The sequence below is a fragment of the Triticum urartu genome, chromosome 6 (assembly GCF_003073215.2).
Source record: "Triticum urartu cultivar G1812 chromosome 6, Tu2.1, whole genome shotgun sequence".
Taxonomy (NCBI): domain Eukaryota; kingdom Viridiplantae; phylum Streptophyta; class Magnoliopsida; order Poales; family Poaceae; genus Triticum; species Triticum urartu.
The window spans coordinates 4494883-4522088 of NC_053027.1; the positions used below are offsets into that span (position 1 = coordinate 4494883).

At 42.3% G+C, this 27206-nt stretch overlaps 1 protein-coding gene across 1 annotated transcript; it reads left to right on the top strand.

Annotated features, from left to right (window-relative positions):
* Positions 1–23355: 23355 nt before the first annotated feature.
* On the top strand, positions 23356–26692 carry LOC125517282 (flavonoid 3',5'-hydroxylase 1-like). Its single transcript, XM_048682464.1, has 2 exons — positions 23356–24329; positions 25869–26692. Exons 1-2 carry the CDS (start codon positions 23418–23420, stop codon positions 26496–26498), a joined length of 1542 nt encoding a protein of 513 aa, XP_048538421.1. The 5' UTR covers positions 23356–23417; the 3' UTR covers positions 26499–26692.
* The last annotated feature ends 514 nt before the right edge of the window (positions 26693–27206 follow it).

Genomic DNA, 27206 nt, shown 5'->3' on the forward strand with positions numbered 1-27206 from the left:
AGCACGATACCTTATGGTTTGAGGACCGAGTTTATGTGCCCAATAACCCAGATTTCAGGAAGTTAATACTCCAGGAGGCTCATGACTCACCATACTCGATACACCCCGGAAACACCAAGATGTATTTGGATTTGAAGGAACGTTTCTGGTGGACTGGTATGTAGAAGGATATCGCCGAGTATGTAGCCGTATGTGATGTTTGTCAAAGAGTAAAGGCAGAGCATCAGAAACCAGCAGGACTGTTACAGCCTATGCTGATACCCGAATGGAAGTGGGATAAACTTGGCATGGATTTTATCACCGGATTGCCCAGAACCAAAGAAGGATATGATTCTATATGGGTAGTAGTTGATCGCTTGACCAAAGTGGCTCACTTTATCCCAGTGAAAACTACCTATACAAGTGCGAAGTTGGCCAAGATATATATGTCCAGGATCGTATGTCTGCATGGAGTTCCGAGGGCCATCGTATCAGATAGAGGAACACAGTTTACTTCAAAGTTTTGGCATCAGTTACACTAGACTTTGGGAACAAGATTGGAGTTCAGCACAACGTTTCACCCGCAGACGGTGGACAGACTGAGAGAGTCAATCAGATTTTGGAGGACATGTTGAGAACCTGTGCGCTAGATTATGGATCTAGCTGGGATGACAATTTGCCTTACGCAGAGTTCTCCACTACTAGGAAAAGGGCTACTAATGGCACACCAGTTTTGCCTACTAATGGCGCATCACTGGTGCGCCATTAGTATCACGCCACTAGTATTTTTTACTAATGGCGCACCACTGGTGCGCCATTAGTATCTGGTATACTAATGGCGCACCACTAGTGCGCCATTAGTATCTGGTATACTAATGGCGCACCACTGGTGCGCCATTAGTATAGGCCATGGTGCACCATTAGTATAGGCCACTGGTGCACCATTAGTATAGGCCACGGTGCGCCATTAGTATTTTTGAATTTTGAAGGCGGGAAAATAGTAGTGGCGCACCGTCTAACCCCCACCATGCGCCATTGCTATTTTTGAATTTTGAATTTGGATCTGGATCGTGATTTTCTTGCCCATGTTTTGCTCGTTTTTTGGCACGATATTATTTCAAATTTTGTTCCTGTTTTTGGATCTTGTACGTTCTTTTGTCGTGTTCTTTTGCCGGAGAGGAGTTCGCCGGAGAGGAGGAGGAGGAGGTCACCGGAGAGGCGCTCGCCTACATCGTCGGAGAGGAGGAGGAGGTCGCCGGAGAGGAGTTCACCGAAGCATCGGAGAGGAGGAAGGAGAAACCATGAGGGAATGGGAGGAGAGGAGGGAGGAGGAGCTCACCGGAGAGGAGGGAGGAGAAACCGTGAGGGGAGGGGAGGGGAGGAGAGGAGGGAGGAGGAGGTCGCCGGAGAGGAGGAGGAGGTCGCCGGAGAGGAGGAGGGTAGTATGGTGGAAGAGAGAAGAGAAGATGGAGTGGAGGAGAGGAGGAGATGGAGTGGAGGAGAGGTGGAGTGGAGGAGAAGAATGAAGAGGTAAGAAAGAGAGGACCACGCCCAGCCATATATACGGCATAGTAATGGCGCACCGTGGGCAGGTGCGCCATTACTAACTTTTTATTTTTTTATTTTTTGATTTATTTTGAATTTTGAAGGCGGGAAGATACTAATGGCGCACCATGGGCAGGTGCCCCATTAGTAACTTTTTTATTTATTTTTTTTGACTTATTTTGAATTTTGAAGACGGGAAGATACTAATGGCGCACCATGGGCAGGTGCGCCATTAGTAAGTTTGAATTTTTTTGCCTCTCCAGATCTTAAAAGCCCCGTATCTTTTTTTCTGTTAAGTTTTTGAGGATTTTGAAAATGTTTAACGGGGTCCCCCCATTAAATTCGGATGTAACTTTTCGAGTAGATGATGTTTCATATTAAAAACTTTTTCATCCGAGTTCGTACGCAAAAGTTATGCCCATTTTTACAAATTCTCGAGAGATTTTGCAAAAAAGTCGAAAATTCATATTTGTAAATTTTGCTAACAACTAGACCACATATCACATGGGAATCTTATTTTCTTTATTTTTTGACATTTCTATCATTTTCTTTTATTGTTTTGAAACTGAAAAGGCGGTCCACAGGGGGGTGCATTCGGGCGAATGTTTGGGCCAAGTTACTAATGGCGCACCGTGGGAGTGGTGCGCCATTACTAGTTCAACTAGTAATGGCGACTAGTAATGGCGCACCGTGGATGTGGTGCGCCATTACTAGTTCAACTAGTAATGGCGCACCACTCCCGCGGTGCGCCATTAGTAGTTTTGAAAAAATTAATTTTTTTTACTAATGGCGCACCGTGGATGTGGTGCGCCATTAGTATTTGCACACTAATGGCGCACCAACACATGGTGCTCCATTAGTATATAGTAATGGCGCACCACATTTCTGGTGCGCCATTAGTGTCAATTCCATCTATAGCCCTTTTCCTAGTAGTGCTCGTACAACAATAGCTACCAAGCCAGTTTGAAGATGGCACCGTTTGAAGCTCTGTATGGACGCAGGTGTAGAACGCCATTGATGTGGGATGAGGTAGGAGACCGGCAGTTGTTTGGACCAGACTTGATCAAGGAGTCTGAGGAGAAGGTTAAACTGATTCGTGATAGACTGAAGATTGCTCATTCCAGGCAGAAGAGTTACGCGGACTCGAAACGCATGGAGGTAACCTATGAAATTGGAGACAGAGCATATCTGCGAGTATCACCCTTGCGAGGAGGGAAACATTTTGGAGTTAAGGGGAAGTTAGCCCCGAGATTTGTAGGACCGTATCGTGTTTTGGAACGAATGGGATAAGTCGCCTACAAGTTGAAATTACCTGAGGGATTGTCAGGAGTTCACGATGTGTTCCATGTTTCACAGTTGAAGAAGTGTCATGCTGAGATGGCCGATATACCGTTAAGATATACAGTACCCTTGGAGGCGATTCAGTTGGACAGTGATTTGACTTATGAGGAGAAGCCAGTTAAGATTCTTGAGTTTGCCAGCCAAGTCACCCGCAGCAAGGTTATGAAGTTTTGCAAAGTTCAGTGGAGCCACCATACCGAGGATGAAGCCACCTGGGAACGAGAGGATGATCTCCGCAAAGACCACCCACACCTATTTTCTAGCCAACCCGAATCTCGAGGGCGAGATTCATCTTAAGGGGGTTAGCTTTGTAACATCCCAAATTTTCAATTTGGAATGTTATACATAGGTCATTCATGCATATCATATTTTATTGCATTTTCGTTCTGCAATCCTCGAAATCCTACGCAACTCAAGGACCCTCGAAGAGAGTTGGGGATTTCCCGGTTTTCATATTTGATTTTTATCAAATAATGAAACGAGGATTTTTGATTTTGATTATTTTTCTCTCTGAAAAATATTTCATAATAAAATATATAAGAGGAGATAACATGACTTCTCCAAAATAACTGAAATATTGGAGGAAAAATATTAAAATCATTGATTCATTTTTATTTGGATTTTAATTGCAATTAGAAAAATTGCACATTTTTCAAAATTGCATTTTAGGGCCAAGAAAATGTTCATCTCGTTCTAAATATTTTATTTAGACGGTGAAAATTTGTTTTGGCATTTTTAGATTTTTATTTTATTTTTTTAGGATTTTATTTCTGTCGGCGAAAATGTTTTTAAAAAAAGAGGTTCCGCTGGCTGGGCCGAAACCCAGCCAGGCCGCCGGCCCAGCCGCCTGCGCCACCGCCTCCCCGTCGCGCGCGCCGCCGCCCCCGACTTGGACGAGGAGTCTGAGCCGGACTCCGCCGCCCCGCCTTGGCCCCTCCCCCAAGTCGCTGCCCCCCCCTCTTTATATACCCGGCCGCCCCGAGCCACCCACCACCACCACCGCAGCCCCGCCGCCGCCCGTGCCCCGCAGCCGCCGCCCGCGCCTCACTGCCGCCGCTTGCCGCGCCGCCGCCGAGCCCCGCCGCCCCGCGAGCCGCCGCCCAACCCCGCCTCACCGGAGCCTCTCGCCGGAGGTACCGCGCCGGATCTGAGCCGCCGGTTTTTTAAGGAACCGTTTGGTTTTTTTACAAACCCTAGTTCGTTTTTTAGATCGGTTCGCCGGTTTTTCTTGGTTCTTCTAAATAGCGGATGTTCGTCCGTACGTTCGTTTTACCGAACGGTTTTCGCCCGTTAGTTACAGTTAACGAACGCTCGTTCGTTAGTCTGTTCGTCAGTTTCTTTTATCGGATTAATCCGCGATTATTTTCAATCGCGATTTTTGATCCGATCTTAGTTTCTGTTTATCTTTTCGCTCGTTAGTCAGAATCAGGCGATTCAAGCGCCTAGATCTTTGTCTCGAGACCCTCTTTTTGTTTAACCAACTTGCACAAGTTTTTGCTACTGTAAAACTGGACCTAGGTCTAGATAAGTAAAGGATCTTGTTTCTTTCGCCGTTTGAGTTTTGTTGCTCCGTTTGACTTGATTCTTTTTGCTAACCGGAGTTCTTAAGTTGAACTTTCTGGTCAACCTCTCTTATTTGAGTTTTTCTTATGCATCTTTGCTTGTTGCTTATGTATGTTATTGTTTGTTTGCGATAGAACACCCGGAGTGCGAAGCGTGTTGCTACGAGTCCCTAGGATTCGTGGATCGTCAGCAAGGCAAGTAACACATTGATCATACTCTTTCCATATCCAGTTTTTATGCATTAGTCCCAATCCTCAAACATTGCATGATTAGGATGTCTTTAACATGTGGGTTGGGAAGTAGTTGATGAGGTAGAACCTATTTCCCTGCATTCAAACCCTTGGGAGTTACTTCTACGCGTTGCTTATCTTATTTTGCTATGCTCGTAGACGTCGTTTGGGTTTGAGTGAAATCTATGACAGATGTGAGATTGTTAATTAATGGTTCAACTTAAGGTGGCAACTTAAATTAACATCTGGGTGGATTGAGGCACCTGGGGAACCCAGTGTTGTCTGTTTTTGTTTGGAAATCCCGGGGTACCCGTGTGATCTTCCTATGGACCGCCACCCAGGCTCAAAGGGAACTGGGATGATTCATGCTAGAAACTTCTGTGTGCAGCCACAAGCTATTATGGGCTCTAGCATAGTTGAGTAAGTTACATGAAGCTCTCATAGAGGTGGATCAGCAGGTAGTGGGTTTTATAGGTTCAGTATGGTCTGCCCGGAGTAGAGAGTTAATGTTTCTGAAAGACTGTGTCCCGGTCATCCGTATCTCAAACACCTTGTAGTACGAGAAATACAACAGAGGTGATCGAGTCTTGTGGGGAAAAGTGCGCAAACCTCTGCAGAGTGTACAATCTAATCATGGTTAGCCATGTCCCCGGTTATGGAAAATTTTGACTATCTAGTACTTGGGTTATCACATGTATCTCATCACTCTTAACTAATATTGTTGGGTTGTTAACTACTTTAATTTGGGATTGAGTTAGGGGTACCTTCTCAATATTGTTCAACCACCATGATAGTTAAATTAAAATCTATTCCTTTGTTGTAGGGAAAAATTGGCTTTTCGCAAAACTATAATCATAGAGCTTTCCACCAGCCAAATATGCATATAGATTTAGCATTACTCTGTTCATGCACTACTGTGTTACATTGCCAGCATATTCCATGTGCTGGCCCGTTTTCGAGCTGCAACGTATTATGTTGCAGACTTTTCAGACGAGGAGTATGGTTCGTTAGGTCGTTATCGTGCAGCTCAGCTATGCCGTTGGAGTTGATGGACTCACTTTATCTTCCAAGCCTTCCGCTATTATCATATTAGATGGCCTTAAGCCATATTATTGTAATAAGTTCTCTTTGGAGACATTCGATGTAATAAGTGTGCGATTGCTACTCTTCTATAAATCCTCGAGTACTGTGTGTGTCAGCATTACCGATCCAGGGATGACACTTATGCACAGAGACTTGACCGTTTGAGGTCGGGTCGCTACACCTACTAGATTGGTAACCTTGATTCTGAACTGAGGGGAATACTTATCACTACTATAATGTATCATGCTCTTGTTGGGGAACGCGGTATTTCAAAAAAATTCCTACGATCACACAAGATCTATCTAGGAGATGCATAGCAACAGGAGTGGAGAGTGTGTCTACGTACCCTCGTAGACCGAAAGCGGAAGCGTTTATCAACGCAGTTGATGCAGTCGTACACCTTCACGATCCGTCCCGATCAAGTACCGAACGTACGGCACCTCCATGTTCAGCACACGTTCAGCTCGATGACGTCCTCGCCTTCTTGATCCAGCAAGAGGGGCGAAGTAGTAGATGAGTTCTAGCAGCACGATGGCGTGGTGACGGTGTTGCTGAAGAACAATCTCCGCAGGGCTTCTCCTAAGCACTACAAAATCTATGACGGAGGATCAACTAGAGGGGACGGGGTTGCCGACACATGTCTTGGTGTTTCTTGATGTGTCTTGGGTGCTAGCCCTACCCCTCTATTCATATGTTTAGCCTTGGGGTCGAAACTTGGACTAAAAGCCTCCACAAAGTCGATTTCACACGAAAGGCAAGAGTCCTTCTCAGACTCCAGGGCCAGACGCTAGGGTTCCCGGCGTCTGGACCTAGATGCCAGGGACCCTAGCGTCTGGCCCCTAGACTCCGCAAAACTTCCTTTTGCGCTTTCCAAAAACCGTGTGGGCTTTCCCCTTTGGCCCAAATAAAGTGTTCTCGTACCCAAATATTTCGGAAAACATCCGAAACCCCTTCCCGAGACCAAACACTATTATCCCATATATCAATCTTTATATCCGGACCATTCCGGAGTTCCTCGTCATGTCCGTGATCTCATCCGGGACTCCGAACAACATTCGGTCACCAACATACATAACTCATATAATACTATATCGTGAACAAACGTTTAACGTGTGGACCCTATGGGTTCGAGAACTACGTAGACATGATCGAGACATCTCTCTGGTCAATAACCAATAGCGGAACCTGGATGCCCATATTGGCTCCTACCTATTATATGAACATATTTATCGGTCGAACCGCATAACAACATACGTTGTTCCCTTTATCATTGGTATATGTTACTTGCCCGAGATTCGATCGTAGGTATCATCATACCTAGTTCAATCTTGTTACCGGCAAGTCTCTTTACTCATTCCGTAATGCAACCTCCCACAACTAACTTATTAGTCACATTGCTTGCAAGGCTTATAGTGATGTGCATTACCGAGAGGGCCCAGAGATACCTCTCCGACTGTCGGAGTGAAAAATCCTAATCTCGATCTATGCCAACTCAACAAACACCATCGGAGACACCTGTAGAGCATCTTTATAATCACCCAGTAATGTTGTGACGTTTGATAGCACACTAAGTGTTCCTCCGGTATTCGGGGGTTGCATAATCTCACAGCCATAGGAACATGTATAAGTCATGAAGAAAGAAATAGCACCAAACTAAACGATCATACTGCTAAGCTAATGGATGGGTCTTGTCCATCACATCATTTTCTAATGATGTGATCCCATTCATCAAATGACAACACATGTCTATGGCTAGGAAATTTAACCATCTTTGATTAACGAGCCAGTCAAGTAGAGGCATACTAGGGACACTCTGTTTGTCTATGTATTCACACATGTATCAAGTTTCCGGTGAATACAATTCTAGCATGAATAACAAACATTTATCATGATATAATGAAATATTAATAACAACTTTGTTATTTCCTCTAGGGCATATTTCCTTCAGTCTCCCACTTGCAGTAGAGTCAATAATCTACTTCACATTGTCATGTGATTTTACACCAATAGTTCACATCACATCTCCATGTGACTAATACACAAAGGGTTTACTAGAGTCAATAATCTAGTTCACATCGCTATGTGATTAACACCCAAAGAGTGATCACGTTTTGCTTGTGAGAGAAATTTAGTCAACGGGTCTGCCACATTTAGAGCCGTATGTATTTTGCAAATTTTTCTATGTCTACAATGCTCTGCAAGGACCTACTCTAGCTAATTGCTCCCACTTTTAATATGTATCCAGATTGAGACTTAGAGTCATCCAGATTGGTGTCAACACTCTTTACGTCAAACTTTTTGTCACCTCCATAACCAAGAAACATACCATTATTCCACTAAGGATAATTTTGACTGATGTCCAGTGATCCACTCCTGGATTACTATTGTACCCTCTTTCCAAACTCTTGGTGAGGTACACAATAGTTCTGGTACACAACATAGCATACTTTATAGAACCTATGGCTGAGGCATAGGGAATGATTTTTCATTCTCTTTCTATTTTCTGCCATGGTCGGGTTTTGAGTCTTTAATCAACTTCAGGCAAGAACTCCTTCTTTGACTATTCCATTTTGAACTACTTCAAAATCTTGTAGGGGTATGTACTCATTGAACAATATAGCAACCATCTTGATCTACCTCTATAGATCTTGATGCTCAATATGTAAGTAGCTTCACCGAGGTCTTTCTTTGAAAAACTCCTTTCAAACACTCCTTTATGCTTTCCATAAAATTCTACATCATTTCTGATCAACAATATGTCATTCACATATGCTTATCAGAGAGGTTGTAGTGCTCCCACTCACTTTCTTGTAAATATAGGCTTCACCGCAAGTCTATATAAAACCATATCCTTTGATCACTTTATCAAAGCATATATTCCAACTCCGAGATGGTTGCACCAGTCCATAGATGGATCACTGGAGCTTGCACACTTTTGTTAGGACCTTTAGGGTTGTCAAAACCTTCTTGTTGCATCATATACAACTCTTCTTTAATAAATCCATTAACGAATGAAGTTTTGACATCCATTTGCCAGATTTCATAAAATGTGTCAATTCCTAACTTGATTCGGACAGACTTAAGCATCGCGACGAGTGAGAAAAACTCATCATAGTCAACATCTTGAACTTGTTGAAAACCTTTTGCGACAATTCGAGCTTTGTATATAGTAATACTACTATCAGCGTCTGTCTTCCTCTTGAAGATCCATTTATTCTCAATGGGCAAGTCAACCAAAGTCCACACTTTGTTCTCATAAATGGATTCCATCTCAGATTTCACGGCCTCAAGCCATTTTGTGGAATCTGGGCTCATCATCGCTTCCTCATAGTTCATAGGTTCGTCATGGTCTAGTAACATGACATCCAGAAAGGATTACCATAGCACTCTGGTGCGGACCATACTCTGGTTGACCTACGAGGTCCGGTAGTAACTTGATCTGAAGTTTCACGATCATCATCATTAGCTTCCTCACTAATTGGCGTAGGAATCACTAGAACTGATTTCTGCGATGAACTACTTTCCAATTCGGGAGAAGGTACAATTACCTCATCAAGTTCTACATTCCTCCCACTCACTTCTTTCGAGACAAACTTCTTCTCTAGAAAGGATCCATTCTTAGCAACGAATATCTTGCCTTCGGATATGTGATTGAAGGTGTACCCAATAGTTTCCTTTGGGTATCCTATGAAGACGCATTTCTCCGATTTGGGTTCGAGCTTATCAGGTTAAAACTTTTTCACATAAGCATTATAGCCCCAAACTTTAAGAAACGACATCTTAGGTTTATTGCTAAACCACAGTTCATATGGTGTCGTCTCAACGGATTTAGATGGTGCCCTATTTAACGTGAATGCAGCTGTCTCTAATGCATAACCCCAAAACGATAGTGATAAATCGGTAAGAGACATCATAGATCGCACCATATCTAATAAAGTATGGTTATGACGTTCGGACACACCATTACACTATGGTGTTTCACTATTCCACATCGTTTCAAATGAAGACCAAACTTGTAACTCAAATATTCGTCTCCGCGATCAGATCGTAGAAACTTTATTTCGTTGTTACGATGAATTTTCACTTCTCTCTGAAATTCTTTGAACTTTTCAAATGTTTTAGACTTATATTTCATCAAGTAGATATACCCATATGTGCTCAAATCATCTGTGAATGTCAGAAAATGACGATACCCGCCGCGAGCCTGAACACTCATGGATCGCATACATCACTTCAGTATGTATTATTTCCAATAAGTCAGTTGCTTGCTCCATTGTTCCGGAGAATGGAGTCTTAGTCATCTTGCCCTTGAGGCATGGTTTGCAAGCATCAAGTGATTCATAATCAAGTGATTCCAAAAGCCCATCAGCATGGAGTTTCTTCATGCGCTTTACACCAATATGACCTAAACGGCAATGCCAAAAATAAGTTGCACTATCATTATTAACTTTGCATTTTTGGTTTCAATATTATGAATATGTGTATCACTGTGATCAAGATTCAGTAAACCATTTACATTGGATGTAAGACCATAGAAGGTTTTATTCATGTAAACAGAACAACAATTATTCTTTGACTTAAATGAATAACCATATCACAATAAACATGATCCAATCATATTTATGCTCAACGCAATCACCAAATAACATTTATTTAGTTCCAATACTAATCCCGAAGGTAGAGGGAGTATGCGATGGTGATCTTATCAACCTTGGAATCACTTCCAACACACATCGTCACCTCGCCCTCAACTAGTCTCTGTTCATTTTGTAACTCCTATTTCAAGTTACTAATCATAGCAACTGAACCAGTATCAAATACCTAGGGGCTACTGTGAACACTAGTAAAGTACACATCAATAACATGTATATCAAATATACCTTTCACTTTGCCACCCTTCTTATCCGCCAAGTATTTGGGGTAGTTCCGCTTCAGTGAACATTCCCTTTGCAGTAGAAGCACTCAGTTTCAGGCTTAGGTCTAGCTTTGGCCTTCTTCACGGGAGTGGCAACTTGCTTGCCATTCTTCTTGAAGTTCCCTTTCTTTCCTTTGCCCTTTTACTTGAAACCAGTGGTCTTGTCAACCATCAATACTTGATGTTTTTTCTTGATTTCTACCTTCACCAATTTCAGCATCGCGAAGAGCTTGGGAATCGTTTTGTTATCCCTTGCATATTATAGTTCATCACGAAGTTCTAGTAACTTGGTGATAGTAACTAGAGAACTCTGTCAATCACTATCTTATCTGAAAGATTAACTCCCACTTGATTCATGTGATTGTAGTACTTAGACATTCTGAGCACATGCTCACTAGATGAGCTATTCTCCTCCATCTTGTAGGCAAAGTACTTGTTAGAGGTCTCATACCTCTCGACTCGGGCATGAGTGTGAAATACCAATTTCAGCTCTTGGAACATAGTATATGCTCCATGGCATTCAAAACGTGTTTGAAGTCCCGGTTCTAAGCCATAAAGCATGGCGCACTAAACTATCAAGTAGTCATCATACCGAGCTTGCCACACATTCATAACGTCTACATCTGCTCCTGCAATAGGTCTGTCACCTAGCGGTGCATCAAGGACATAATTCTTCTGTGCAGCAATGAGGATAATCCTCAGATCACGGAGCTAGTCCGCATCATTGCTACTAACATCTTTCAACATAGTTTTCTCTAGGAACATATCATAAATAAAACGGGGAAGCTATATGTGAGCAATTGATCTACTACATAGATATGCAAATACTATCAGGACTAAGTTCATGATAAATTTAAGTTCAATTAATCATATTACTTAAGAACTCCCCACTTAGATAGACATCCCTCTAGTCATCTAAACGATCACGTGATCCATATCAACTAAACCATGTCTGATCATCACGTGAGATGGAGTAGTTTTCAATGGTGAACATCACTATGTTGATCATATCTACTATATAATTCACGCTCGACCTTTTGGTCTCAGTGTTCCGAGGCCATATCTGCATATGCTAGGCTCGTCAAGTTTAACCCGAGTATTCTGCACGTGCAAAACTGGCTTGCACCTGTTGTATGTGAATGTAGAGCTTATCACACCCGATCATCACGTGATGTCTCAGCACGAAGAACTGTTGCAACGGTGCATACTCAAGGAGAACACTTATACCTTGAAATTTTAGTAAGGGATCATCTCATAATGCTACCATCGTACTAAGCAAAATAAGATGCCTAAAAGATAAACATCACATGCAATCAATATTAGTGATATGATATGGCCATCATCATCTTGTGCCTTTGATCTCCATCTTCAAAGCACTGTCATGATCACCATCGACACCGGCATGACACCTTGATCTCCATCGTACCATTGTTGTCGTCTCGCCAACTATTGCTTCCACGACAATCGCTACAGCTTAGTGATAAATTAAAGCAATTACATGGCGATTGCATTTCATACAATAAAGCTACAACCATATGGCTCCTGCCAGTTGCTGATAACCGTGTTACAAAACATGATCATCTCATACAACAATTTATAAAATCACGTCTTGACCATATCACATCACAACATGCCCTGCAAAAACAAGTTAGACGTCCTCTACTTCGTTGTTGCAAGTTTTACGTGGCTTCTACGGGCTTAGCAAGAACCGTTCTTACCTACGCATCAAAAACCACAACGCGGTATAGTGATTGCTTTTTGATCTTCAGAAAGAACCCTGTTCATTGAATCCGGTTCAATTAAAGTTGGAGAAACTGACACCCGCCATCCACCTGTGTGCAAAGCACGTCGGTGGAACCAGTCTCATGAATGCGGTCATTTAATGTCGGTCCGGGCCACTTCATCCAACAATACCGCCGAATCAAGAAACAACTAGTGACGGCAAGCAATATGTATATACGCATGCCCACAACTCCTTTGTGTTCTACTTGTGCATATAACATCTACGTATAGGCCTGGCTCGGATGCCACTTTTGGGGAACGCAGTATTTCAAAAAAAATTCCTACGATCACACAAGATCTATCTAGGAGATGCATAGCAACGAGAGGGGAGAGTGTGTCTACGTACCCTCGTAGACCAAAAGTGGAAGCGTTTATAAACGTGGTTGATGCAGTCGTACACCTTCACGATCCGTCCCGATCAACTACCGAACGTACGGCACCTCCGCGTTCAGCACAGGTTCAGCTCGATGACGTCCTCGCCTTCTTGATCCAGCAAGAGGGGCAATGTAGTAGATGAGTTCCGGTAGCACGACGGCGTGGTGACGATGTTGGTGAAAAACTATGAAGGAGGATAGACTAGAGGGGACGGGGTTGCCGGCACACAGCTTCGTGTTTCTTGATGTGTCTTGGGTGCTAGCGCTACCCCTCTATTTATATGTTGAGCCTTGGGGTCTAAACTTGGAGTAAAAGCCTCCACAAAGTCGGTTTCATCCGAAAGGCAAGAGTCCTTCTTGGACTCCAGGGCCAGACACCAGGGTTCCTGGCGTCTGTACCCAGACACCAGGGACCCTGGCGTCTGGCCCCTGGACTCCACAAAACTTCCTTTTGCGCTTTCCAAGAACCTTGTGGGCTTTCCCCTTTGGCCCAAATAAAGTGTTCTCATACCCAAACATTTCGGGAAACATCTGGAACCCCTTCCGGAGACCAAACACTATTATCCCATATATCAATCTTTATATCCGGACCATTCCGGAGTTCCTCGGCATGTTCGTGATCTCATCCGGGACTCCGAACAACATTCGGTCACCAACATACATAACTCATATAATACTATATCGTCAATAAACGTTAAGCGTGCGGACCCTACGGGTTCGAGAACTATGTAGACATGACCGAGACATCTCTCTGGTCAATAACCAATAGTGGAACCTGGATGCCCATATTGGCTCATACATATTCTACGAAGATCTTTATCGGTCGAACCGCGTAACAACATACGTTGTTCCCTTTGTCATCGGTATGTTACTTTCCTGAGACTCGATCGTCGGTATCATCATACCTAGTTCAATCTCATTACCAGCAAGTCTCTTTACTCGTTCTGTAATGCAACATCCCGCAACTAACTTATTAGTCACATTGCTTGCAAGGCTTATAGTGTTGTGCATTACCAAGAGGGCCCAGAGATACCTCTCCGACTATCGGAGTGACAAATCCTAATCTCGATCTATGCCAACTCAACGAACACCATCGGAGACACCTGTAGAGCATCTTTATAATCCCCAGTTATGTTGTGACGTTTGATAGAACACTAAGTGTTCCTCCGGTATTCGGGAGTTGCATAATCTCATAGTCATAGGAACATGTATAAGTCATGAAGAAAGCAATAGCAACAAACTAAACGATCATAGTGCTAAGCTAACGGATGGGTCTTGTCCATCACATCATTCTCCAATGATTTGATCCCGTTCATCAAATGAAAACACATGTCTATGTCTAGGAAACTTAACCATCTTTGATTAACAAGCCAATCAAGTAGAGGCATACTAGGGACACTCTGTTTCTCTATGTATTCACACATGCATCAAGTTTCCAGTTAATACAATTCTAGCATGAATAATAAACATTTATCATGATATAAGGAAATATTAATAACAACTTTATTATTGCATCTAGGGCATATTTCCTTCACCTCTCCTCTTCAAGGAAATTAAAATGCAGCTCACAAGTAGCATGAAGAATTTTTGCCGCAGTTGCTGGAGAGACATCACCAAAACCTATCAAGTACATTCGCATAAACTATCATCTGCATGCTCTTTCTTTCATTTGCCTTTTAGTGGCCATTCACCTCTCGTTTTCATCTCCTTCACTTCTAAAACATTTTTTACAAAAACACAATTTTTTGTTTGCTAGTTTGCTTGCTTGGTTGTTTTTTTGCCTTCATGTGAACACTAAAAAACAGAAAATGAAAACAAAATTTAGGATGACTATTGATTCACTTAAAGTTTTCTACTTCGATCATCTTCGATCCATTTGTGCTCGTGCTGAAAGTCCAACTAGTTTAGTTGAGGGGAAATCATTAGATGAGTGTGCTTATTTTGTGCTTTACCATTTGTCTCAAAGAGGGAAACTCTTATGGAATCAAATAAATTGATTGCTATGCTATGCTATGCTTGGAATCTTTGTGTAATATATGATTTTACTTGTTGTTCTGAGAACCCTAAAAAACACCTTCCCTACCTATGTGAGTTTAATGATAATGAAATCTTATCTTCCTATGCCAAGCGTGTTTTATAATTACTGTGATATTGAACACATTGAAGAATTTGTTTCGTTTAAGGGTGCTTATTAAAGTTGCTTCCTTGATTAAAATGTATGATGCTACTCTCCACAAATCTGAAATAATTTCCATACTCAAATATTGTTATGAAAACTATGCTTCTAATGCCAATGTTAATGCATTTATGGAGAGAATGTCTGCTCCTTTGGAAGAGAATAATGATATGCAGGAAACTATACATAATTATGATCCCATTGATTTGATTAAAATATCCATTTTTTATGAACGTGATGCTTGCTATTCTTATGGCCATGATGCCAATATTAATGATGCTTATGGAGATGAACTTGCTGCAGTTTCTTATGTTAAAAATGAAATTATTGCTATTGCACCCACACTTGATAGTTCCTTGAAAGAAAAGCATGATTGCAGTAATGTTATTATAAATTTTACAAATTCCAGGTGTGCAAATGATATGCAAAGCTACAAGCATGGGGATGATGATTTTGTTATGTCCACTATTTATTGTAATGATCATGATTGGGGCGATAATGCTTCTTATGATCTTGAAAATTTATTTAAGCTCCATGATGAATATTTTATTGATAATAATGCTTGCAATAATATTGAAAGTGGGTTTGGAAGAGTGTCGACTTTTGGTAGAAAGACTCCCACATATTTGGAGAATATTCAATCTTATGAAAATTTTGATAAATGTGGGTTTGGAGAGGTCATGACTTTAGTTGATGTTAAACCCACTATTCTAGAAGATTATAAGACTTTTATGCATGTGGGCCAGGAAGATAAAATTTCATGTAATAGTTATATTGTTAAATTTTATTATGATCTTACATGTAATTATTATGATAGAGGAAATATGGTTGTAGAAATTTTCATGTTGAGATCGTCAATGTTTTTTTCTTCCTCCTTGCATATGCTAGATATTTCTTGTCTCCATAATTTGTTTGCTTATAAAATGCCTATGCATAAGAAGTATGTTATACTTAAATGTGTTTTTGACATGCAACATGATGCTTTCTTTATGTTCCAATTATTATCTTTTGTGGGAGCTTCAATAAAATTTGAAGCCTATCTTAATGGCTATAAAGAAAGTGCTTGTTGGGCTTGTTGGGAGACAATCCAATGGTTCTCATTTTATTTTTTGAGTGTGCACACAATATACTACTGTTATGATTGTGTTTTTGTGTTTTAGTTAGTGTTTCTTGGGCGTTGCTAGAGGTCCGGCTAATGGTGGTTGGGGTGGCGGAGGGTGCTCAGCGGCATGGTCCGGGTGGAGTAGCATTTGGTGTGGCGAATGGTGGTCAGCGGCGTGGTCGAGGAGGAAGCTGGCACTAGAGTGTGACGGAGGGCGGTCGACAACCACGCAGGGTGGGCAGCGGCGGCGGCAGTGGAGTGTGCTCGAGGAGGAGGCTAGGTGAGGGTGGTCGGTTTCGGGATTTCGGTCTGACTTGGAGTTTGGGGATTTTGCTCATTTGGAGCGAAAAAATCGCATCACGTGTGCTCTCCCATGCTATCCAGCGCCTAGGCCAATAATGTTTTGGTTTGGCCCCACAGGTAGTCCCCACCAAATAATATGCCATAGTTTAGGTGTGCCAGTACATATTGTGTCCTGGGAAACGGGTATCTTTGTCGTTAGTTTGAATGCCCTTGTTGTTTGACTTCAGCCGACAGTTCATCTGCCATTGGTTACTTCTGCCGGCAGTAGAATAATCCTGGGCAGATGGTTTTCCTTTATGATGGTATTTCTCCCTGTAGTTAATTGGCCCCAATCAAGGGTTGTGGTGTAGTGTCATCCCAAACGCAAACATCTCTTTTTCCCCTCTGTCTCGCCGTCGCCTGCATTGTGGAGTCGTTCGTTGCCACCTGCGAGGTCACGGTCCGTCGACTCGAATGGCGTTGAGGACCCATCCTTACCCGTCACCCGCGCCATTCATCCCTACCCCGAAGTTCGTCGGTGTTGCTGTGCAATGCTACGTCCTCGAACTACTTCCCCGCGACCGTTGCCCATGCCTTCCAACGCATCCAACGTCGACCTCGTCTCCATCGAACTCGCCGTCCACGGATGCCTCCACCATCGACCTCGGCCTCGTCGAGCCCGCCGTCCGACTCCGGCCCGGTAAGCACACCTCACTTCTCTTAGTTAATGTTGATTTTAGTTGTGTTTGTTCTCATTGTTGTATTTGTAGATCTTCGACATTTTATTAGTGTAGTTAAAACTAGCGGTGACCCACGCATTTCTGTGGCTAGAGATTTTATCTACAACTTATATTCATTTTAAACTATTTTTATTATAATATTTTTGTGTTTTTAAATAATCATTTCATATTCTTGTGATTTTTAAAATTGTGTGTGCATGTTTTGTTATGATTCAGAGACTCCTTTTTGTGGCCACATTTGCTAAGTATGTATGTGTTGTTTTATCCGGAAATTTTCCTATTGATTTTTGGACAATGATGTTCTATTAATTTCTTCAAAAACAAGGAAAATGTTCTAAAGTTCGTTCATGATGCAAAGTTCATTCATGATGTGAAGTCTAATTCTGATTCGTAGTAATTTACTCAGCATATCCCCCATTTGTAGTTGAGAGGCCCATCTCTATGGTAGTGTAGTAGCCCTATATTTTATTTATTCTTGTATCTGTTTGATTGTGCCAAGTCCGATGTGTATTCATGACAGGTTTATTCTTCTTTTTTGGAATTTTAGTACAAAATACGTTTGTATTCAATAAAACCAACCACTAATGTTTATAATAAGTTAATTCCGGATTTTTAATTTAATTTTTACTCTATACCAAATCATACACGAAAGTGTATGTAGTTACTTTTTCTAAAAAAGGGATATATCTGAGGGCGGCCACCACATTTGCACATGTCGATTTTTCATTGTTTGGTATACATTTCAAATTAGATTTTTATATGAAACTTATACTTCAATGAGATTTTCCATTATAGCACCATAGAAAATGTATGTTATAGATAGAAAGATGTAATAGATAGAGCTTCTTTTTGTCAGATTGCTGGAAAGAGGTCTTGAAGTGATTATTTGCATACTTCATGTAAAATCCTCATGTGCATTTGTGTAGCTAGATATCAGATGGAATGTATATGCTTTTCCATATATGTATCTGTACATGTTTGACTACTATTCCTTGGCGAGGTAAACTTTAATTCTATTTGAATTACTATTATTGCTATTGGATATATTTATACTATAACAATCAGCTTAAGAACATTATTTCATACATTAGTTGCCATCCGATGGAAACATCGTCAAATTGTAATACTTGTACAAATCAAGTGTTGATATTCCGTGGTCCTTTTGTAGTGGGCCTGTAAATAACTTTTCCTTGGTCATACAAGAAATAACAAAATGATTACGCGTCATTAGATAATTCTTTTACAATACACATATTTTGAAATTCCAAATTATTTTTATTTTTGCAGTTAGCCCATCTCAGCTCAAACCTTGTTGCTTGTGTGAAGCAGCAAGATGAAATCTTTTTGCTTCCATAATGATTCCTTTTGCCAAATTGGCTGACTTTGCTGCCTGACGCGCTTGTCTCGTCGCCTCTACTTGGTGGTGGATGTGTTCGATCTTGTCACTGATCACTACAGAGCAAATTCACATTGAAACCCGTATCTTATTATGAATTCTGTTCCACTGGTCGTTTTGGCATACCCTAACTGCCAAGGCATGGATGCGGTACTCAAGTCAAACCATGAACATCTTGATGCTACTGTTATTGGGCTATAGGCTGTACTTGTATGAATCCTGTTTTACTCTCACACAACCCTTAGTATTTTCCTTTTCCTTGGCGATATAGGTCACTTCCATCTAGGGGAAGATATAATTTTTCAAAGCATTTTTGTCTATGATGAAGTAGAATATGCGCTTGGAATTCTGCTTAGAAGATATCCCGGAACACATTGTTGTTACACATGTATTTATCATTTAGGTAATTGAGATTACATTTATCAGTTAGATAATAGATATTATAGAATACATATCTTCAAATAAAAAAGTATAGATTTGCTGGCATCATTGGTGATATCATAGTGTGCAATAGGGAACGACGTCTGTCTGGTTTCCTATAACATCACCTGATTGTTGCTTTAAATTTCTTACTCCCTCGTGCACCCATTCTAAAATACAACCTTGACCATAAATTAGACTAAATGTATACTTTGTTTGTTTTCTATGACTTCAAATTAATACCACTAAGAACTTTTGCCGAATAAGAATTTAATGATATATTTATTTGTCACATATAAACAATTTGAATTTGTATAATCTATTATCAAAGTTAAATTATAGTATGCGCTGCTATAAATTAGACTAAAAAATTTTGTTACTTCAAAATTATATGATTGAAAACTCTTTTGGCGCACTGGTGGTCGCATTTTTCTAGATTTATTTTCGTTCTGCTAGCATTGCACAATCAGTGGGAGGAGACTTTTCCATGGACTACAAAAATGTTTGTGGCAACTTCGACAATTTTAAAATGATGTGTCAGCTCAGTTTCTTGGAGGTTCTCTTAGTGGTAAAGTGTGTGTAGTGTGTTCGTAGAAGCAAGTGTATGTGTGTACGTATGAGTATCTGCGCATGTATAGTTTTAAATTTTTTTATTCTGAATAGGACAACTCTCCTGTTAGCTATGCACACGTACGGAAGATTATATTGCTCTTTTTGAAAATTCCAATCTGGATGACATGACTTGTATTAGGGCCATATAGAATTCCTATGTGAACCCAACTAAAAAAAAGATAATTCCTATGCAAAGCGGACTCCTGTTGGCGACGCACGCACGTACGTACGGAAGATTTGTTGCTCTTTTCTTAGTTCCGGTTTTTTCCCCCAGTAAGTGGCTACTATCCTATTAGTACACGTACATGAGATTGGATTTTTTGTATTGGTTGCCTAGTCTCAAGCTTGTATGTGTCCTTCTATATGATGGTGATTGTACAAATTCCATCGTAGATGCATCGTATATGCACGTACATAGTATTTATATGTAACGTAATATCTTTAAATCTGAGCCGTTTATATTGAGAAATTAACGGTCTTGATAATTAAATCTGTGTGGACGAACATGATGCCTTATTTGTCTTTTGTCTTAATAATCTATATCTATATCTATACCTACTATTAAAGAGAGGTGATATTCTTGATTTCGTCCTGCTTTATTTGGTCCCGCTTCAATTAATTTCATGTACACTATTTGGTTTCGTTACTTGCCACCCATTTTGGCCCAACGAAAAAAGCTCACCTGACGGCGCACTGCGGCCTACGTCCGAAGAGTTGGCAAAAAATAAAATAGCCGATGGCAGGGTTCGATCTCGTAACCCACCAATCGGCCATGCACAGTTTGTCCAACTGACACGGTTAGAGATATGAGAGGATTTTTTTTGTCCCGTTGTAACGCACGGACCTTTTTGCTAGTTAGTATATGATAGATAGATGCTAGGTTGTCCACTTGTCCCTCAGCATTGACATTTGGCATGCATAATCTCAGAAAAAAAAAGACATACATAAGTGGATCCGTACATAACATTACGAAATAGTACTTCGCTAGCTAGTGAACAAACCGCGAGCTCTAGCATGTTCATTCCTCTTCACACAGCGCGCGCCGCCATGCAGCTCGCCGCTCTGTGCACTGACCCGTTCGTGATATGATGCACCTTCCTGTGCCTCTTACTCCATCTAGCGCTACGGTCCCTGAACCCCAACTCCGCCTCCGGCCGCCGGCTTCCACCAAGACCTCGTGGCGTCACCCTCCTCGGCGCGCTGCCGCTAGTCGGCCCGGCCCCTCACTCCGGTCTCGCGGCGCTGGCACGCAAGTATGGTCCCATCATGTACCTGAGGATGGGTACCTGCGGTGTGGTGGTGGCGTCGTCGCCCTCGGCCGCACGGACGTTCCTGAAGGCGCTAGACGAGCGGTTCGCGAACCGGCCGCCGGTGGCCAGCGGGGAGGACGTCTCGTACGGGTTCGGGAACATGGTGTTCGCCAACTACGGGCCCAAGTGGAAGCTGATGCGGAAGCTGTCGAACATGCACCTTCTCGGGGCGCGCGCAGTCGCAGACTGGGCGAGCCTGCACCGCTACGAGGCCGGACGCGCCCTGCATGACATGCTCGAAGAATTAGAGTTGTTGATTAACCAACATAACTATAAAATATATGATCACAACAAGGGTAGAATTAGTATCATCTACGCTAGAAGTTTTCTAGCCCAAATGGCAATTCCAATATTTCTGTGAAAGGGTAGTATATTTGAAAGACTATTTTTATTTATAGTAAGGTACACCGCCAATTATATACTCTTAGCAGCCGTTTTTGGATAAACAACCGTATTAAAGTCTGAAAACAATCCTTATAAAATAAAATCTGAAGAAGCTAAAAAATGTTCACTAAGCTAACAGCATGGACACATGTCGAATCAAGTGGAATAAAAGGAGAAATTTCTCCTACAACATGCTCTTGGCGACACGTGCGGACTGTAGCACAACACACGCATTTTTTTCCACACTAGGAAGATCTGATTTATGCTACATGTATGAAAGAGTCGACTGATGATGTACCACACGTGCGCTAACCAACCTTGATTGATGCGCCATTGTCCTGTGATCCTGTCATACAGTCCATGCTGCACATTTTAAAAAAGGAAGCAACGCTCGTGTGCTTTTGTGTGTGTATCTATATATACATATATAAATTCATCGTACCACTCAGACGTAGCTACTTCACATGTCTCATATGCTACCATATAGTGTTATATATACTAATTTATCATTATAAATATGTTCATATATTTTATATAACATATTCCAAAGTGAGTTACATGAAAAATAGCAAGTTGGCCCACAATTTTTATTATATTTGAAAAATACATATATATTTGTACGTAAAAAGAGCATACTCAAAATATGATGCATACTACCTAAAAACTAGTATATATACTACCTAAACTTTTTTATATACTACATACTATGCATATATACTCCACGATGTGATAAATACTACATACAACATACAAAACTCAAGTGGTAGATAGAATTTGTATAGAGTGAATTCTGTATTTGATGAATCATGAAAGTACAAAAACAAAATCTGTATTTGATGCCTATCTATATGTATATATAATTATATATAGTTAATTCTTGAATTGATCGAGCGTGTACGTGTGTATTATCCACAGAATAAAAGGACGTTGTCTAGCTATTGATTGTTCGATCTTTTATGAAAGAGAAAATCAGTAGGAGCTACCATGAAACATGCCTCTGCTTAAAAGATGCCTAAACATACAATCAGAATAAAAGTGATTACCTAGAATTAACTAAAGGCTGCTGCAAAAATTCTCTTGAACTTTGGTGACTTGTTAAAGATATAGCAGATTGCCCATAAACACCTGTATGAAAGTAAGAGAATATTAAAAGGTGCCAGTAAGCCGTGAATTAACAATTCATCAGTTATTAAGAAGATAACTGATCGGCCACAAACCTAAACTACATGAGATGCAAATTTGATAAACAAAGTGCCTTTGCTATAAGTAAAACTGATCTGCCTAATCACGGTGATAGCAGTGGCTGCACTTGTGGCATGTGCAACTTAATTGGGCTGCTGGCAGCAGCGGCGTTGGCGGTCTCGTGCATCAACATGGTTGGCGGACTTACGGCTGATCTAGGAGACAACTATCGACCTGGTACATGATAGCTAGCATGACATCGATAGATCAGGCTCCAACTATGCGGCGGCGACATGAAGAGAGGGCATGTGTGGGCCTTTCTGCGAAAAACAGAGCAACAGTTAGAAAGCAGATTGGCTCCGAGATATTGCGAGCATCGGGTTGGATCAGGAGATTGGGCTTGGAGATATGTCTCTAACGCTAGTATTTTTTGTTAATCTGATGGATAGACTTTTCTTTGAAAGATTCCTCCAATCCGAGAGAGAAACATATCTTATGGAAGAGAAATAGGAGAATCCGATTGCAACAGGACAGGATAAGAGAGAGACATGAGAGAGAGAGGCAGTATGACTGCTTAACGTGGCTGGTTTTTTTACATCCGTGAGAGCCTTTTGGGCCATTTTTTCGGCTTCAAGATGGTGGGCTTTCTACTCATATATTCATCCAAACTATCAGAATTGACAGCCTGTGGGTCGGTTTGTGGGTTTTCTTTTCTTTTCTATGAAGATTAATCTACACAGTAATAACTCGGTCCCATTGTAGATGTACGACTAGTAAATTCTATTTAACGTTGGAATTTTTAAGGAGTGCCTAATTAGTATAGGTATATATATATAGAGAGAGAGAGAGAGGGGTATAGACAGATAGATAGATTGACTGAGGTATAGAGGTTAGATAAATAGATAGATACATATATAAATAGATAGACAGATACTCCCCTAGCTAGCGATCAAACCGCGAGCTCTACCACATCCATTCCTCTTCACACAGCGCGCGCCACCATGCAGGTCACCGCTGTGTGCACCGACCCGTTCGTGATATGCTGCACCTTCATGTGCCTCTTACTCCATCTAGCGCTCCGCTCCCTGAACCCCAACTCGGCCTCCGGCCGCCGGCTTCCACCGGGACCTCGTGGCGTCCCTGTTCTCGGCGCGCTGCCGCTGATCGGCCCGGCCCCTCACTCCGGTCTCTTGACGCTGGCGCGCAAGTATGGTCCGGTCATGTACCTGAGGATGGGTACCTGCGGCGTGGTGGTGGCCTCGTCGCCCTCGGCCGCACGGACGTTCTTGAAGGCGCTGGACGAGCGGTTCGCGAACCGGCCGGCGGTGGCCAGCGCGGAGGACATGTCGTACGGGTGCCAGAACATGGTGTTCGCCAACTACGGGCCCAAGTGGAAGCTGATGCGGAAGCTGTCGAGTGTGCACCTTCTCGGGGCGCGCGCGGTGGCTGACTGGGCGGCCGTGCGCCGCGACGAGGCCGGGTGCACCCTGCGTGCCGTCCTGGAGGCCGCGGAAGCCGAGCGACCCGTCGTCGTGCCAGAGATGCTCGTGTGCGCGCTTGCCAACATCGTGGGAAGGATCACCGTGAGCAAGCGGGTGTTCGACACGCAGGGTGACGAGTCCAACACCTACAAGGAGATGATCGTGTCGCTCCTCACCGGCACGGGGCTCTTCAACATCAGCGACTTCGTGCCGGCGCTGTCGTGGCTGGACCTGCAAGGCGTGCAGGCCAAGCTGCGCCGGATCCATATCCAGTTCGACGGGCTCGTCACCAAGTTGCTGGCGGAGCACGCCGCGACGGCCGAGGACCGTCTCCGGGAGGGCCGCCTGGACTTCGTGGACAAGCTCCGTGCCATCAACGACGAGGAGGGGGGCGAGATCATCACTGAGGTCAACATCAAGGGCCTCATCACTGTAAGCTCCCACCCGACCCCGCCTACACTTCTTGTTCTCAACAGCTGGCTAGTGTTGAAAAAACTGCTGCAACATACTTCTTTTTTTTATCAAACATATTTCCATGTTGGTGGAATCGTCAGTATTTTTTGCCAACGTATGACGTTCATATAACTAAGCAATCGCTGAAATGACATCAAAGCAATTAACATTTATCGTCAGTATTTTTTGCCACCGTATGACGTTGCTTTCGATGCAGTTTGTCACCCAAACATATTGTGGCGGTTTTTTTTGCTAATGACAGACTGTATTGTGGTGGTTTTATGGACATAGCTCCTCTCCAACTAATTAGTACACGTATTTTATTTTCAGCCTTAAACTTGGAAGGCCCATTTCGCAAAAAAATAAATAAATTGGAAGGCCCATATTTTCTTGAAATAAATCACAGATAAATATTCTGTTTGAACATGTGACTTTTCTCCCCATGATATCTTAGAAAAAACCCCAATATTAAATATGCTTTGACAATTTAGATGAAATGGTCCGAACTAGATGAAACACAATGAAATGTTATAGTGAACACTGGAAGAAGGTAAATGCAGGGTAGCACACTCATACAAAATGAAACATTATAGTGCGCTCCAAAACAGAACAAAACCCAAAAAAAATGGTCTGAGGACAATTGGAAGACATAAAAACTTTGTGGCACACAGCGGAACAAGCTCGAGATAATGTGGCCAGTGGACAAAAATATGAGACATTTAATTTAGCTCCTACTTGATGAAAACCAACAAAAACTGGTTGAACCACACTGAAATACAATGAAACATTGTTGTTCGCATAAAGTGAAAATAGGGTAGCACGCTCGAACGGAAATTGATAAATACTATTTATATTTTATAAAATAAATAAATTTGCAGAATCCAAGTTAAAATTGCATTAAAAGTTTAAAACACAATTAAACATTGTGGTGAACCCTGGAAGTTAGTGAACCTTGAAAATTTTAATTTAAAATTATAGTCAAATTTTTATTGTATTTTTAAAAAAAATAGATTGCAAGAATATATTCAATATTGGTCTTGTTTTAGATATCTCCTTTAGAATAAACCCAGTTGTTCAGAATGTAAATCAAACATATGCTTCAAAAAATATTATCAGCCATCTAAATTATTTAGATAAAAAAGAAGAAAGAAGACATTTGTAAGATAGAGATGTACTTCACCCATAAAAAAAAGATATAGAGATGTACTGGAAGCGGTGGGCCAGTGGGGCCACGCAGTCGGCAGGACAGTGTTCTCAAGCATTGGATAACGTACATTACATAGCAATCTCCCACAATGTGTGGAGAAAGGAGGTACGATGATATGTGAGGTGGTTATACATAATACAGAAACTGGTTTGCATGTCTTCTGAGGCACGATAAAAGGTGGACGCATATATTGGATATCCCGTGCATGATAGATAGTCCACTCTTGAATACATACATGCATTCACACGAAAACACTTAACGCGTAGTAGCACTTGGGGTTTTATTTTAAACCCGTGCGTGCATGCTTGCAGGACATGTTCACGGCAGGCACGGACACGTCGTCGATCATTGTGGAGTGGGCAATGGCGGAGATGATCAAAAGCCCGTCTATCATGGCACACGCCCAAGAGGAGATGGACCGTGTCATCGGTCGTGACCGCCGCCTCGAGGAATCCGACATTGCCAACCTCCCCTACCTGCAAGCCATATGCAATGAGGCCATGCGCCTCCACCCCTCCACGCCGCTCAGTCTCCCGCACTTCTCCTTTGAGGAGTGCGAGGTCGATGGACACCATGTCCCTGCCAACACGCGGCTCATCATCAACATCTGGGCCATCGGGCGGGACCCGGCCGCATGGGAGGATCCCTTGGAATTCCGGCCAGAGCGGTTCCTATCCGGGCCGGCGGCCAAGATCGACCCGATGGGGAACAATTTCGAACTGATCCCGTTTGGCGCCGGTAGAAGGATATGCGCTGGGAAGCTGGCTGGAATGGTGTTTGTGCAGTACTTCCTGGGAATGCTGGTGCACGCATTTGAGTGGCGGCTGCCAGACGGAGAGGATAAGGTGGACATGGCTGAGACCTTCGGGCTGGCACTGCCCAAGACCGTCCCGCTCAAGGCCGTCGTCAAGCCGCGGCTTGTGCCTGCCGCATACACATGATTGTTCGTGTCTCGGAAGTTCTAGACGATCGCCTCGCTCGGTGTAGTGTATTATGTTTGTGGTGACCCAAGCTTTGTGTTGCATGTGTACATACATACTTTAGTCACTTCGTACATTTACCTTCCTTTTTTTTTGTGCTTGTACATTTACCTTCCTCACAGAATAAAACATGTGCCTACATTAGTTAGTCAAAAGAGTACAATTGCCTGTTTTTACCGAGAACGAATTACTTCATCATTATCGATCTCTCAAGCAATGAATGCAACGGAAACAGGTCCCGGAAGCGTTTTGGGAATTCCGGAAAGGTATACTTAATAGGTATCCAAAAAAGTTTGGTCAATATTTTGAAAGTATGAAAGGTTCTAGAAAACTTCCAAAAATTTCTGGAAGTGTGTAGAGTGAAAACTCCTCCAAGTTGGTTGCCCTTTGCCATACTCCTGCTGGAAAGATTTGCCCAGTGTTACACTCTGGCAAATGCTCCACATGTCAGTCGCTATGAGCTCATGCTTGTCTATGCCATGTGCTAGTAGAGGAAAGTCAGCAAAGACTTCTGGATGTGTCAGTCTCTAGGAGGTCTTGCATGTGTTTGCCGAGCGCTAGAAAGCATGAACTCGACAAACATTTTCTGCATTTTATGTAAGAAAATTAAAAAATGTTTGCCGAGCGTGCTTTGGGTGACACTCGGTAAATGGAACCCGCTACCAGCCG